The 15557-nt window shown below is 40.0% G+C and overlaps 1 protein-coding gene across 1 annotated transcript in view; it reads left to right on the top strand.

The window, feature by feature from the left end:
* LOC115756460 (cytochrome P450 72A397-like) overlaps window positions 1–15557 on the top strand; it is a 20171-nt gene extending 4614 nt beyond the window's left edge. Inside the window, exons 2-6 of the mRNA XM_030696254.2 lie at window positions 12269–12556; window positions 13716–13933; window positions 14037–14281; window positions 14384–14747; window positions 14955–15557. Of these exons, the coding sequence (XP_030552114.2) occupies window positions 12280–12556; window positions 13716–13933; window positions 14037–14281; window positions 14384–14747; window positions 14955–15383 (1533 nt within the window). The 5' untranslated portion in view covers window positions 12269–12279 and the 3' untranslated portion in view covers window positions 15384–15557. The remainder of the gene's footprint in view (window positions 1–12268; window positions 12557–13715; window positions 13934–14036; window positions 14282–14383; window positions 14748–14954) is intronic.

The raw sequence follows: 15557 nt of genomic DNA, 5'->3' as shown, positions 1-15557 counted from the left end.
GATCTTGAACATACAGACAAATTGATACCGTCCTTAATGAGTTTCCAAACATTTGACATTACTGCCCTACTGTACGGCTTGAATTTTGGCGACCAAAGATAGTAACATACCTCCAGTTTTCTGATCACTTGTTCTGATATGCACAGAGGATGGACACCTTACAATTCAAAAACGAAACTTGAATAAAAGGTGTATATGACTGTCATTTCAAGTTTGGATTTTCACAAACAATCCAATCTTCCACCCTTTATGGCTTGTGCTTTGCTTCTCGAAATCTCTGGTCTTTTTGAAGGTGCATATTGATTTTATTGTGGTAATTCTAGGCATCATACCAAGTGACCTGTCGTGTAGACAAAAAGACGTGCACGGAAACGAGGAAATGATTTCCAATTTGATGTTATCAGTAGAATAAGTGCAAAATACAGACATGGAAAGCATTTTGGCCTAAAATTTCTAATCAATACTGGAATTTTTATCCATCAATTTCTAATCGAAAACCAATCCGATATCCAATAAAAAAACAGGACGAAGAAGTTGCAATAATGCAGAAAAAAGCCAAAGGTTCTTTAAATGGGTACACGAGCAATTAAAATTTGTATCAGATTCAAATCGACTGCAAAAGTGGGGAGGATTCCAGGGCATGAGCTAAAGTCTTTAAGCGATCACAGACGAAGAAGAGCTGAAAGAAAACAGGGGAATTTAGGGCAGTTTCCCTAGATTGAAACACGATAAGAGGAACGTGGTAAAACCTTGAGGCTGCCCAATGAAACCTTGATCTAGGCCGGGTGAAATTGCGCCCTCTCGCGGGATTGATTAAAGAGAGAGCCCATTGGAACGGCCGAAGGAATCTTTAAAAACACAGAAAACTTTAAACGAGAAAGGGAGGACGGAGATGTGTAAGCCATTTCAAATCGATAAAGCAAGAGAAGAGGAAGGATCTGCTTGCAGAGCGCGATTGAAAGGGCTTTGGGTTTTTCAGTATGTGCCTGCAACGGAACGAGAGGCGCCATGTACCAAAGAAGCGCTCCGTTCTCTCAAAGGCAACGAGAGAAACCCTAGTTGCAGAATCTGGGTTTTATAGGTGACGATGGGGAAGAGAGGGGTAGTTCATTTTAGCGGGCCTAGTTTTGATGGGCTCATTATTCAGCACTTTAGCTCTGTTCTCTCATGTGTGTGTTTATATAATATAAAGTTAATCAATTAATGAAATGTCAAAAAAGAAAAAAATCGACCCAAAAAAAAAATGTTAAAATTGGTAGGTTTCAATCCCAATTCTACTTCTGATTAAAAAAAAAAAAAATCCAATTCTTTGACCCAAAAAAAAAAAAAAAAGGTCCGATTCCACTTTGTCCAAATTTTTTTTTTTCGAATACCACAAATTTTCAAGATAGATTGTTATATGTGGTGTATTAGAAAATTAGAGTGGCGGGCGTAGATCGCTACTCTACTGCTTATGGGAACGAAAGAAGGCTTGCTCCTCTATAGTGTCATCAATGATATCATAACACCGATCAAAGATGATGAGAAGCACAAGAATACACCTCTATAGTTCTAAAATGGTGTGTGGAATGAGAATTTCTTGGAACATATGTAATAGAGCTACTAATTTCCAATAACTTGAAAATATTAATTAAGAATTTTCAGTAAATATCATGCTAAAAAAACCCTTGTGTTTGGCAACCCGGATTTGAGTCCGGGTAGGATAACAAAATATCATATCAGGTGTTTGGTGACGTCATTTGAACTGGATAAACTTGGATATACCTGGATAAAATATCGAATAAGAAGTTCGTCTCGAGGATGGGATAAACCCTAATTGGATGACTTCCTTTCTAACACTTTTCTTTCGGGCTATGTTTAGTAGTCAAGATAAAGGTCGGGCATAAGATAAATTTATCATATCATATGTTTGATTTTTGCCCAGGACAGGATAAAAGTGGGACATAAGGGCGATATAACTTGTATAAAATTGTCCCATTGGAGAGGTGGGATAAAAGGGGAGATGATTTCTTCTATTCATGATATAAAAATTAGTTTTTTGAATAACAAACTTCTCAAATAATAAAATCAAAATAATAATTAAACTTGAATTATATTTGAATTTTAATAATAAAAAGAGACTCAAAATAACAAAAAAATAATTTCCAATAATTTTTTATATATTTAATTTCTTTCTACTTTATAATATATAGTTAATATATATATACCTAGTATCCGAATTGCTACATATTTTAAGTATAATACTATAGTTTATCATTTAATAAAAGTTTCATTGAGAAGGAATAAAAACAATGATAAAAAGAGATTCAAAATTAAAAAATAAGTACAAAAAATGAAGGAAAAGAACCCGAAACTCCATCAAATGAGCAAATGGTCGCTTTAGACTTCTTGATCAAGTCCTTGCATATTCCCAAACTCCTTAAAGTGCTTAAGGGACACAAGTTGAAGGCGGAACCATTATCGTCTAGAACGTGAGGTACTTCTTGTCCATGACATCTTACAGAAATATAGAGAGCCTTCTTGTGGAGCTATCCTTCTCTGGGGAAATCCTCATTTGAGAACGAGATCTTGGATTTTAAGGCCGCGCATAGTAACCATTCCGTTCCGGAAAACCGATTCTCATTAAAATGAATTTTTCCGATTCTGTTTCTAGATGAGTTTTAGAGAATTAAAACGCATTTGATAACTGCCCAAAATTTCTGTTCCTGTAATAGAAACGCATTTGATAACCGCACAAAATTTCTGTTTCAAAAAACTGTTTCTCTTCCTAATTTTTTTCATTTAAGTCAAATAACTATGTAATAACTTTGTAAAATTTCATTCTAAATTGAAGACTAATTTTCAATGCACACTAAAATAATTTAAAATATATTATTTTTTTAGCATGTCATAAATGAAACACAAATTTTAATACATTACGTTTGAAGTTCGATTGAAGTATGGGAAAGTTCTCATATTAAGAACTTATTTTTTCTTTAAATGTTGCGTTATCCAAAATACATACAAACATAACAGCCAAATAATCAAATTATTCACCGACAAAAAAAATATATATTCCTTACCCAAAAATATATATATATATATATATATATATATATATATATATCCTCCTTGATACGAAGTACAAGTCATTCACTATCATTTGGCAGCTTCTATCTTAAATCCAAGTGGGTGTTTAGCTTCAGCTCTACATGCAAATGTTTGCATTTTGTGACGCACGCCTACGAGCATACACGCCTACGAGCATATATGTTATCATCCACATGTTGGATACCATCATCTTTTATGACATTTTTTGCAGAAAAGTGAAATCTATGAAATCTAGGAAATTTAGGCCCAAATTTATGAAAATGAGGTCAAACTAGCCTAATATAAGCTTATTCTATTTTTAGGGATTTTCTAAATTTTTGGTGATTTTTTAAAAAATTTCCAATTTTTTTTTTAAAAATTTTTTTTTATTTTATTTTTATTAGGTTGAGAAAAAAATGACGAGAGAACCGAAAGGGAAAAGTGAGAGATGTGAGACTTTATTTTGTTTTGTGATTCTCAAAAGTGATTCTTTTTCCAGAGCCAACTTTTTTTTGTTCCGGATTTTGCTTTAAAACCGATTCCGATTCTCTAAAACCGATTCCGGGAACAGAATCGAGATCAAATTTATTTGCGTTACCAAACGCAATTCTCATCCTTTTTTGTTCCCGGAATCAGAATCAAAGAACGAGAATGGTTACCATGCAGGCCCTAAGTGAACATATTCAAACTTGAAAAATGATCTTTCTAGCTCTCGAAGAATGAGAGGCAACGAAATTTCTAAATAAAACTAGCGTATCCTTCTCCTTCTCCTCTATATCTTTGGTTTATGTTGAAGTTTTATAACTTCTTTGTAGTTTTTAGTTCACCACAGAACCTAAATATTATGTGAACATATCCTATCTTATATTGCACCAAACATGTGATGGGATTTTTTGAAATCTGAAGGATATTTGGAGGATTTCTAATGCCATCTTATTCTATCCAATCTGCAGCCTTGCAGAAAAGCATTTTCTCTATGTTTTTTTGCAAAAACAAATGATACCCACGTATATAAATTGTGAAAAAGGAATAAACACGTACAAATTATTTATGATAGTTCCTTGTCTCATTTTCGTCTGAAGAAACCACAATGACTCCGTGCATTCTTTCCGCCTTTGTCCCCAGAACGATCCAAAGTAGGCAGCCAAAGAGTGAACAAAAGCTAGAAAACAACTTAAGCGAAACCCTCGTGCTTTATTCAGAACCATTATGTTAATGTCATACGAAAGTTAGGAGATGATAAACTGTTGATAATTCCACACTATTTCAAAATTATCTATCAGCTACAACTATCTAAAATTTCATTACAACATGAGCAGAAAATGAATTCCATGGTTTCCTTTGTCTAAACCATGTCTTAAGAGTAAAAAAGAGATTTTATCACTTTTGCAAAATTATTTAGCGAACATTTCTTAATTGAATATTTACGCAAGATTGTATGAAATTTACATGAGACGCACCATTTTAAATGATTTATATACGGTTCAATACATATAATAAACTCATCCTCCCGTTTCAAGTCTGTGAATAGTTTTTTTATGAGCGGCGCTATTTCCATCCCATAAATGTAAATCCACCCTTTTTTACACTAAAAAGATAAAATTGCCCTCAATTTTTTAATTAAAATCTAAAGTTATGGCCACACTCCTCCTTGCTTGGGGTGTGCTATTTCCACTCCCAAAATGGCTCATCCATCCTGTAAAAATTTAAAAGGGTAGAATTACCCTATAGTGGGCCCCATTGGCCCCAACCTGACTTGAGTTCTGCTTCCTCGTGACATCTCCCTATCTCCATCTCCACTACTCTCTTCTCTAGTCAACTCTCCCTCATACCGACTCTTTTTGTTAATCTACACTAGCCTCGGTGCCCTACTATCGTCACATTACTCTCGACTATCAGCTCTTGCAGGCAACGCCTCTAGTAATGATGCAGCATTCGGCGAATAACGTAAGAAAATCCTTGCTAAAGGAGAGAAATCTCGAAAATTCTATGAATATTATTGATGATGTCCTTCAAAAAACGTGATAAACACCTTTTATAGAGTGTTATCCTAACCCTAGTCCAATTAGGAATCAAAATATCAAAAAACGGAAAATTACAAAAGTGCCACCGAAATAAAATTAAGCCCGAAAAATACTAAAAAAAATAGGAAAACCCATCTAGACATTCTCGAATGGCCAAAATTCATCGTTAGTCACAGCCAAAGGCAGTGAGTATTGATCAGGACGCCGTTTCGCTTTAGCCTACCAAATTTGAGCTCAATCCGACGTCATCGACCCGATCCGCCGGTTCTAGCCGCAGCACCGTTTCGCCTTCCGATTAGATTTGTGCTGATCCAATCGATCCAGAAACGTATTACTAATGACATCCGCATCATTCTCTTCTACTTGAGAAAAACTCGTCCTCGAGTTAGAATCAAAATCCAGATACATCGGCTCGGTTGACTCATGGAATGGCGACAAATCAGCAACATTAAAAGTGTTGGATATGCCCATGCTATGTGGAAGGTCTATGACATAAGCATTATCATTGATTCTTCTACTGACAGTATAAGGCCCGTACTTCTTCTGCTGCAATTTGCTGTAAGATCCAACTGGTAACCGCTCCTTACGAAGAAACACCATGACCTGATCACCTGCCTCAAATACACCTTTCGCTTTGTGCTTATCTCAAGGGCTGCCTTATACTTCTTATTAGCTTCCTCCAACTTCTGTCCGACTTCATGATGCACTTCTACAATCTGTTTAGCCATATGATCCGCCGCAACACTCTTGTATGTTTGCTTAGGCAACAGTATCAAATCTAGAGTATGCTGAGGTGCCTTTGTATAAACAACGAAAAAAGGCGATCCGCTAATAGAACTATGGACTGCATTATTATAAGCAAACTCTGCTTGAGATAAAGCAATATCCCACTGTTTCGGCTTGTCTCCACAGATGCTTCGAATCAAATTGCCCAAAGTTCTATTGACCACCTCTGTCCGACCATCGGTCTACGGGTGTGCTGTGCTACTAAAATTCAAAGAAACGTCAAAGAGCTTCCACAAAGTCCTCCAAAAGTGCCCCGAAAACTTACTGTCTCTATTAGAAGTAATAGATTTAGGCACTCCATGCAAGAGAACCACTTCTTTGAAAAATAATCTGGCCACACTTACTGCATCGGACGTTTTCCTACAAGAAATGAAGTGTGCCATCTTGGAAAATCTGTCTACCACAACAAAAACAGAATCTACGCCTCTTTGGGTTCGTGGCAAACCAAGCACAAAATCCATAGACAGATCTTCCCATATATTGTCGGGAATAGGTAAAGGCATGTATAGACCTGTATTCTTAGATTGCCCCTTAGCAGTTTGACAAACATAACATTTTTGCACGTACCTGCCGACGTCTCTACGCAACCGGGGCCGGAGAAACCGCTCCCTAACGGCAGCAATAGTTTTGTCACGTCCCGGATGTGCAGCTAAACCTCCTTCATGTAAATCACAAATTACCTTCTCTCGTAATGAGGTCCGAGGAAGGCAAAGCTGATTACCTCGCATCAGATAACCATCCATGGCATAGAATTCTTGCATAGGTTGCCCAGCAACACATGACCCCCAAATCTGTCCAAAGTCATCATCGCTCGCATAATGTCTTTTCACTGCTCGAATCCCAGAATGTCTTGCCTTAACGTAATCAGCAAGCCAGCCCTTCTGCTCAACGCATCGGCTACTACATTCTGCACACCCGACTTGTGTTGTAATCTGAAATGAAATTTTTGCAAGAATTAACACCAACGCGCGTGCATGTCTTTGCTAATTCTCTTCCGACTATTCGGATACTTCAAAGCTTCATGATCAGAATATAGCACGAATTCTTTTCCAATCAGAAAATGCTCCCAGGTCTTCAAAGCCCTTATGACAGAATAAAATTTTTTCTCATAAGTACTCCACTTCTGTCTCGCGTCGCTAAGCTTCTCACCGAAATAGCAAACTGGTTTGCGCTCTTGAGATAAAACAGCTCTTATGCCCACTCCACTAGCATCACAGTCCACTTCAAACAGTTTATCAAAATCGAGTAAAGCCGTAACAGGCGCGGTACATAACTTTTCCTTTAGAACAGCGAAACTACTCTCGGCTTCCTTCCTCCATACAAATTTACCTTTCTTCATACACTCAGTAATTGGGGCCGCAATAGTACTGAAATTTTTAATAAAACGCCTATAAAAGGTAGCCAACCCATGGAAACTCCTAACTTCAGAAACGGTTTGAGGAGGCGGCCACTCTCTTATCGCTCTAACTTTCGCCTCATCCACCTCTATTCCCTCAGCGGTGATAATAAATCTCAAGAATAACAACTTATCGGTCAGAAAACTGCACTTCTTAAGATTTACATACAGCTTATTGATCCGCAAAGTCGTCGACACCTCCCTCAAATGCATCAAATGCTCCTCCTCGGTTCTACTATAAATTAGGATATCATCAAAATAAACTACGACAAATTTGCCAATAAAAGATTTCAAAACCTGATTCATAAGCCTCATGAAAGTGCTTGGAGCATTAGAAAGCCCGAACGGCATCACCAACCACTCGCATGACCCCTCTTTTGTCTTGAAAGTTGTCTTCCACTCATCGCCGAGCCGAATACGAATCTGATGATATCCGTTCTTCAAATCTAGCTTCGAGAACCACTTAGCGCCATGTAACCTATCCAGCATGTCATCCAATCTTGGAATAGGAAACTTGTAGCCCACAGTTATCTTGTTGATGGCTCTGCTATCTACACACATCCTCCAACTCCCATCTTTCTTAGGAGTTAACAAGGCGGGAACAGCACATGGGCTCATACTATTCCGAATATGCCCCTTTCGCAGCAACTCCTCCACCTTCTCCTTTAGAATCTCGCTCTCCTTTGGACTCATCCCGTAGTACGGTAGGTTAGGCAGACTAGCACCAGGAATTAAGTCTACATGGTGCTGAATATCGCGCATAGGAGGCAACCCGTCCGGAATCTCCTCGGGCATCAACTCGCTAAATTCCTTCAATAAAGGTCTAACTCATTCAGGTTGCTCCTCTACTTGTTGTTCGGCCTCTGCCTCAATTGCCTGCTTTACTATCAAAACATGAATTTCCCTAGTCTCCTTAATTTTAGAGTTAAATTTCCTTGTAAGGGTAAGGAAATTACGTTCGGCAACCTGTTTGCTTTTGTTCTTTAGGGGCAGCAATGTATACTTCACACCATCTTTCACAAGATTATACTGATTGCTCCTCCCCGAATGCCGAGCATCTACATCAAATTGCCACGGCCTCCCAAATAACACGTGACATACATCCATGTCTACCACATCACAATACAATTCATCATGATATTTACCAATGGAGAATGGAATTTTACATCGCTCGATCACCCGAATGTTGTGTGCTCCAGATTTAATCCATCCTAACGTGTATGGGTTAGAATGCTTCTCCACGGGTATGCCTAGCTTCTTCACTGCCTCTTTCCCGATAATGTTCTCCATGTTCCCACTGTCAATGACCACAACGAAGATTTTCCCCCGAATGGTACATCCGGTTCGGAATAACCGATGTCGCCGCGAATCATCCTCCCGTTTTGGGCTAACATCATCCCGCGCACAACACAATTCACCTCCTCTTCCTCAAAATCATCCTCGTCGCCATCCGGTTCACAACAATATTCATCTTCCTCCTCTTCCCTCGCTGCCACATTAACTGTCTTTCTCCGAGGGCATGCATTAGATTTGTGCCCAGGTTGATTACACCTGTAGCACTTTATCCCCGCTGGTTTAGTGTAAGGATTTGGGTTCGCAGATTTCTGCACTTGCGTTCCGTTATCCCTCACCTCGTTCATAGGGCGCTTCTCCACCGCCTTATCATCTCGACTCCGCTCCGTGTTATAGCGATTGTTGAAGCCGCTTTTCTCTACGGAACTGTTTGAACCGCTACCTCTATAGTTCTCGTAGCCCCTCTTACCTCGGTCTTGCTGCATCATCTCTGCCTTCATCGCCATGTTCTTCGCTTGAGGCAGATTCCGCAAAACCTGTACTCCAATCTTATCTCAGATGAAGGGCTTCAACCCATTGAGATATCCGGCCACTTGTTGCCCCTCCGTCTCCGACAGGTTATTCCGCTCCGCCAACCTCATAAATTCTGCCCCGTACTCATGTACGGACCGATTACCTTGCTGGCAACGTTGATATTGCTTTGGAACATGATCCGCTCATAATCGGGAGGAAGGAACTCCCCGTTGAAAGAATCTTCTCATCCTCTCGCCAAGTTCGAACTCGCTCTTTTCCTTCTCTCTCTCTCCTATTCTGCAATCTCTCCCACCATGCAGATGCACCCCCCTTCAATCTACAGGCTACTAATCGCACCTTTTTCTCACTAGGGGTTTCCATATAATCGAAGAATTTATCTATATCAGCAACCCAATCCAGAAATTCCTCTATTCTCGGACCTCCATTAAAAAAAGGGATATCGACTTTTAGTTTAAAGTCGTTACCTTCACGATCGTCATAGCGTCGCTCGCCGTCTCTTCTTCCACGATCGTTGTAACGTCCCCTTCGATTTCCTCCATAATTGTTCCGGTTTGCATAATCATCACGTTCTTCATCCGAAACTTCGGTCTCCTCTTCTTCCGAACTCTCCGAATAAAGAGGATTATCCCGCCTGCGAACATGAACAGGCCTATCGATAGGGTCACCGCGAGCAAAATCTGCACTCGGCCTTCCGCCATGTCGCCGATTCCGATTCACATCAACGCCGAGACCCTCGAATCGATCTGCTATCTCGTCAAATCGCTCTTCGAAACGACGAAGGCCTTGATCAAATCGTTGATCTATGCGTTCCATTAAACGCTGCTCCAAACGTTGCAGCGCGTCGTTCCCAAGGATTAGGGCTCCGGTCTCCCGAACATCATCACGAAGACCACCACCGGTCGCCATAGGCTCTGATACCACACGTCGCGGCGTTCGGCGAATAACGCAAGAAAATCCTTGCTAAAGGAGAGAAATCTCGAAAATTCTATGAATATTATTGATGATGTCCTTCAAAAAACGTGATAAACATCTTTTATAGAGTGTTATCCTAACCCTAGTCCAATTAGGAATCAAAATATCAAAAAACGGAAAATTACAAAAGTGCCACTGAAATAAAATTAAGCCCGAAAAATACTAAAAAAAATAGGAAAACCCATCTAGACATTCTCGAACGGCCAAAATTCATCGTTAGTCACGGCCAAAGGCGGTGAGTATTGATCGGGACGCCGTTTCGCTTCAGCCTACCAAATTTGAGCTCAATCCGACGTCGTCGACCCGATCCGCCGGTTCTAGCCACAGCACCGTTTCGCCTTCCGATTAGATTTGTGTTGATCCAATCGATCCAGAAACGTATTACTAATGACATCCGCATCAAGTAATCCATGCACGCTCCTCCCACAAGAGTCACCGACTTAATCTTTTCCAGTGAGTGCTTCGGTCTCGCTCGAAACCCCTTCCGCATCCTCGATGTAAGAGCAAGCCGTCACCTGAGACAATGCCGGCGATGCCAGCAGCGAATTGACGGAGGGGAACTTCGCATTGTCATTGTATCTTGGAGACACCAACGTACAGGGGCTTCACCAAATTCAAGCACTTGTGCAACCCATCCTTCAAAAGCCCCTTCAAACAAGAATCGTCGAAGAAGAAGCTCTCGGCAATTTTACCACACGAAAGACTCAGGGTTTGCTTCTTCTTCTTGTGCTTCTACGAAGCATCGTTGGAGGAGCTGGTTGGACTTCTCTGGATTTAATGGTTGCTTTGTGTGCGCTATTTTCTTGCTCTGTTTGCTCTACTTTTGTCGTCATAGGTACCACGTAAAGACTTGGACCTTCTAAACTCAAGACTTGATGTTTTGGCAGATGACTTGAAAAATGAGATCAGAGACTGAGCCTATAAAGTAGATTTCATGGGAAGGATCTTTTGCTTGGAGAAGAGAGTGGTGGGAGATGGAGACAGAGGCGCATCGGAAGAAAGAAGAAGATGAAGTCAAGGATGGAGGCCAGTGGCACCCACCATTTGGGTAATTCAGTCCTTTTAATTCTCTAGGGAGTGGATGAGCCATTTTGGGAGTGAAAATATCACGTCCCTCCTTTTTTCTATGTTTTCCTTTTCTGTTTAGAATAATTAACTTAATTAAGTATTTCATATGTTTTGCTTCTTAGCGTATTAAAGAAATTTGCATTTTCAAATGTTCCTGTAACATTTTACATGCTCCATATAAAATTATTTCGTTAATAATAAGAAAAAAGATATTCTTTGGTATAGTACAAAATCGAAAAGTATCCTCTTCATCATGCTTCTCTATTTTTTGTGCCTCTTATCTCAAGAGCTCACTTTGTTAGTGAAATTTTTATTAACTTCATTAGCTTAAAGCATATGTCAAATCTCTTTATTTACTATATTAAAGAATTTATTTTTTTCTCACTATATTGGCGAGATACTTTATTCAAAGCATCTAAGACATTAGAGGAATATCTAGGAATACACTAAAAATATTATGCACAATGAGATATCTTGATTTATTTTTGCGTAAATAGTTCATAGAGGATATTAATTTTGTTAATGTAAAATGGCAATTCAAAAAGATCTTACTTTATGCAATGTCTTGATTTAATTATATTTCATCTTCTTAATAATATATACATAAATTTGATTGACAATGTAGAAAAGAACTAGATTTCTTGGAAATTTCTCTTTTCGACAAAATAAATTTTTATGGAAGTAATATCTTACATAAAAAAAAATATTACCTTAATATAGAAGGAAAATCTTCAATAAACAAAAACTGAACATATGAATTTCTTAGTTATGGTAGGTAGGTCCTAGATAGATACAAGAAAACTAATAAAAAGGAAAGTAATTAAATTGTAATTTAATGATAGAGAACAATTTTATCTTTTTTTTTTTTTATAAAAATTGAGTAGATTTAATCATATAGGGGTGGAAATAGCTGTTGCCCGTTTTCATTGGCTGTTTATTTTGGGTATCCATGTCTTTTTACTTTCATTTTTTATCCATCTTGGGTCCAACACAATTGGCTGTGGATGGGCTGTAGCTATACAAACACGACACCGCCCAACATTATCAAGCCATCAAAACATTGAAGTGTCTCCCTTTCTCCCTCTCTCACCCGGTGACACGTACAGACAAATAGATTCACACACAGAAGAAGAAAAGATGGAGGTATCAACAAAGTCATTTGTACTAGCGGCGGTTCTGGTCGTCCTGGCGACATTGGTGTGGAGGGTGGTGAATTGGGTGTGGCTGAGGCCGAAGAGGCTCGAGAGGCTCCTGTGGCAGCAAGGCCTCGCCGGTGAACCCTACACCTTCCTGTTCGGAGACGTCAAGGAGAACGCGCGGCTGCTCAAGGAAGCCAAGTCCAAGCCCATTGCCATTTCTGATGACATCAAGCCTCGCCTCTTTCCGTTCTTGCATCGATCCTTCCAAACCTATGGTATGCACATCTTCACGGCGTCTCTGTGTGGGGCACCTCTTTATCCTCTTATCCATTAAAGTTCGCTTTTGTTCTCTTCCTTGGGTCGATGCTGTCTTTGACGAGTTTCAAAACATTTGAACTTACTTTTGAATTTTGATGTACGACGATGGATGATCAATATGTACAGATGCTCGACTATGTGATTGACGTTACTTATGCCCATGTCGGCCGATCACCCTAGAATTCTAGAGTGATCCTGATTGAAGATTCATGGATGTCAATCAAGTCAGTAACACCTTTTGTGGGAGTCAAAGTCGTTGTCCCAGGGCAGAGACTAGTTCCTATCCAAACCAAAGCCCATACACAGTTGATGTACGCAGAAGCGCAATATGCCAAGTTACTCACAAATCACAATTCAGTGAGACCAAAATCATGTGGATAACAATGAGGAACGAGTTCTTGGATGGATTTCTGCCACCCGCTCTAGTCATCATGGCTTGAGTTTTGCTGATGTCCCACCACCATTCATGGCTTGTGTACTTCGTGTCTCGAAGCCTTTCTGCCCTTTTTATCCCTTTTGCACCCCCCACTTGCACTTCAATGACATGGCTATTGAATTCATCAATCCCTGAAACATTTACCAAATGATTGAAATGATGGTGGTCACTGCTCCTAAAAAAAGGAAAAAGAAAAAGAAAATGCTTTCCTGAGTCTGTCGGAGAGTACAATTTAAATTATAGATCTACGCATCATCACCGCGTATTTTGTATAAAATACTCATTGATTGAGAGATATGTGTGGTTCGAAATAACTAATAGTATTGTCAGACTAGTTGTTCCCTAAAAAAAAGCAACAACTACTATTGAAGTTGCATTTGTATAATAAGATGCCAATCGATGAGGCTTGGAGCAAGAACAAACCACGAAATTCTTGGTTAGAAAACATATGGGATCCTTGATTTTTCCAAGTGTCAACATCCGGAGTCTAGATGACTGGCATGTGTAGAATGTTCTATTTTGGTATAGAAAGGGCTGCTTGGTTATCATCATAATCATCTTTTCCTCTCTTGATTTGAATTAAATCACCCAATTGCATGCATTCCTAGAGAGTAGCTGAGAACATAACTGAAAATAGCTCTTTTGGCAATGTGCCTCTTATTTTGCTGGATGCATTGCAGGCAAAGACTCATTCATGTGGATGGGCCCAACACCGAGAGTGAACATAACAAACCCTGAACAGTTAAAGGAGATCTTCTCCAAGATATATGACTATACCAAGCCAACCTCCAATCCCCTAGTGAAGCTGCTCTTCGATGGACTCGCGAACCACGAGGGTGAGAAATGGGCTCGGCACAGGAAGATTATCAATCCGGCATTCCACATGGAGAAGTTGAAGGTACCTAAAACTATACGATGCTCAAATAAATGGAACCACTCGCATTGCTACCTTAGGAATTTTCTTTTGACTCCTTGTTTGCATTGGTCGGTTGTTCTTGCAGCTTATGTTGCCTGCTTTTTATTCAAGTTGCACTGAAATGGTAAACAGATGGGAGAAATTGGTATCAGAGGAGAGATCGTGTGAGGTCGAAGCATGGGTCGACCTTCAAAATTTGACTCGTGACGTGATCTCTCGGACAGCATTTGGTAGTAGCTTTGAAGAAGGCAAAAGGATCTTTGAACTGCAGGAGGAACAAATTCTGCTCACAGCTAAAGCCCTTCGATCCGTATACATCCTTGGCTGGAGGTAAATCTCTCATCATCCATAAGTTAATTGAATCTAAATGAGCTTCTGGATTAAAACCACGATATTATAAGAAATGCAACTATTTGATCTAATATTCCGCAGGTTTGTGCCAACTAAGATGAACAGGAGGATGAAGAGCATAGATAAAGAAGTGCGGGCTCTGCTCACAGACATCATCCGCAAAAGAGAGAAAGCAATAAGGGTAGGGGAAGCTGCTAGCAATGATCTGTTGGGGCTGTTGCTAGAGTCAAACATGAAGGAGAACATCGGGATGAGCCTTCATGATGTGATCGAGGAGTGCAAGCTTTTCTACTTCGCCGGACAAGAGACCACTTCGGTTTTGCTAGTATGGACCATGGTGTTGTTGAGCGTGCACCCAGATTGGCAAGCGCGAGCTAGGGAGGAGGTCCTCCAAACCTTTGGAAGTAGAAAACCTGACTTTGACGGGTTAAGCCATCTCAAGATTGTAAGTTCAATACTCTCTTCCTCTTTTGTTGAGAGTTGGCACTCATAATTACAATATTATCCATTCTCTTCGTGGTAATTGATGTTAGATGAGAGAACCGTCCCTTCATCTCATTATAGTAATCTTTCTAGGGCATCATAATAATGAAAATGCTCCTACATACACTTCTCTACCAAATGACAACTTCTACGGATTTGTTCTGATTAGGTCACAATGATCTTGAATGAGGTGCTGAGGCTATACCCACCATCAACCATACTAATTCGGAAGGTTGAGAAGGAAACAAAACTCGGGAAGCTGACCATACCACCGGGAGTCCTTCTCTCAATGCCGACTCTCTTCATACACCATGATAAAGAACCGTGGGGCGAGGATGCCGAGGAGTTCAAGCCGGAGAGGTTCGCCGAGGGAGTGTCCAAAGCCACCAATAACCTAGTCTCCTTTTTCCCTTTCGGATGGGGCCCTCGTATATGCATCGGCCAGAACTTCGCAATGATAGAGGCGAAGGTGGCTCTCGCCATGATACTTCAACAATTCACATTCGAGCTCTCTCCATCTTATGCACATGCCCCTTATGCTTCCATCACCCTCCAGCCACAGTATGGTGCTCGGGTCATCTTGCACAAGGCAAACTAGAAAGTTACTTATCGGGGTGACATGTGGTGTAGACAAAAAACGTGCTTTTGAAATAAGGAAACAATATACCTTTTTCCAAGTAACTGCATTGTTGTCTTCCCTTCCTAATGTAATAACCTAGGATCATCGGTGATTGATTGTGATGGAATCTTGCATGGAAGAACGTGATTTGAT

This window comes from Rhodamnia argentea, chromosome 2, assembly GCF_020921035.1.
Source record: "Rhodamnia argentea isolate NSW1041297 chromosome 2, ASM2092103v1, whole genome shotgun sequence".
In the NCBI taxonomy this organism is placed as follows: Eukaryota; Viridiplantae; Streptophyta; class Magnoliopsida; order Myrtales; family Myrtaceae; genus Rhodamnia; species Rhodamnia argentea.
This window is presented reverse-complemented; position numbering and strand designations above follow the sequence as displayed.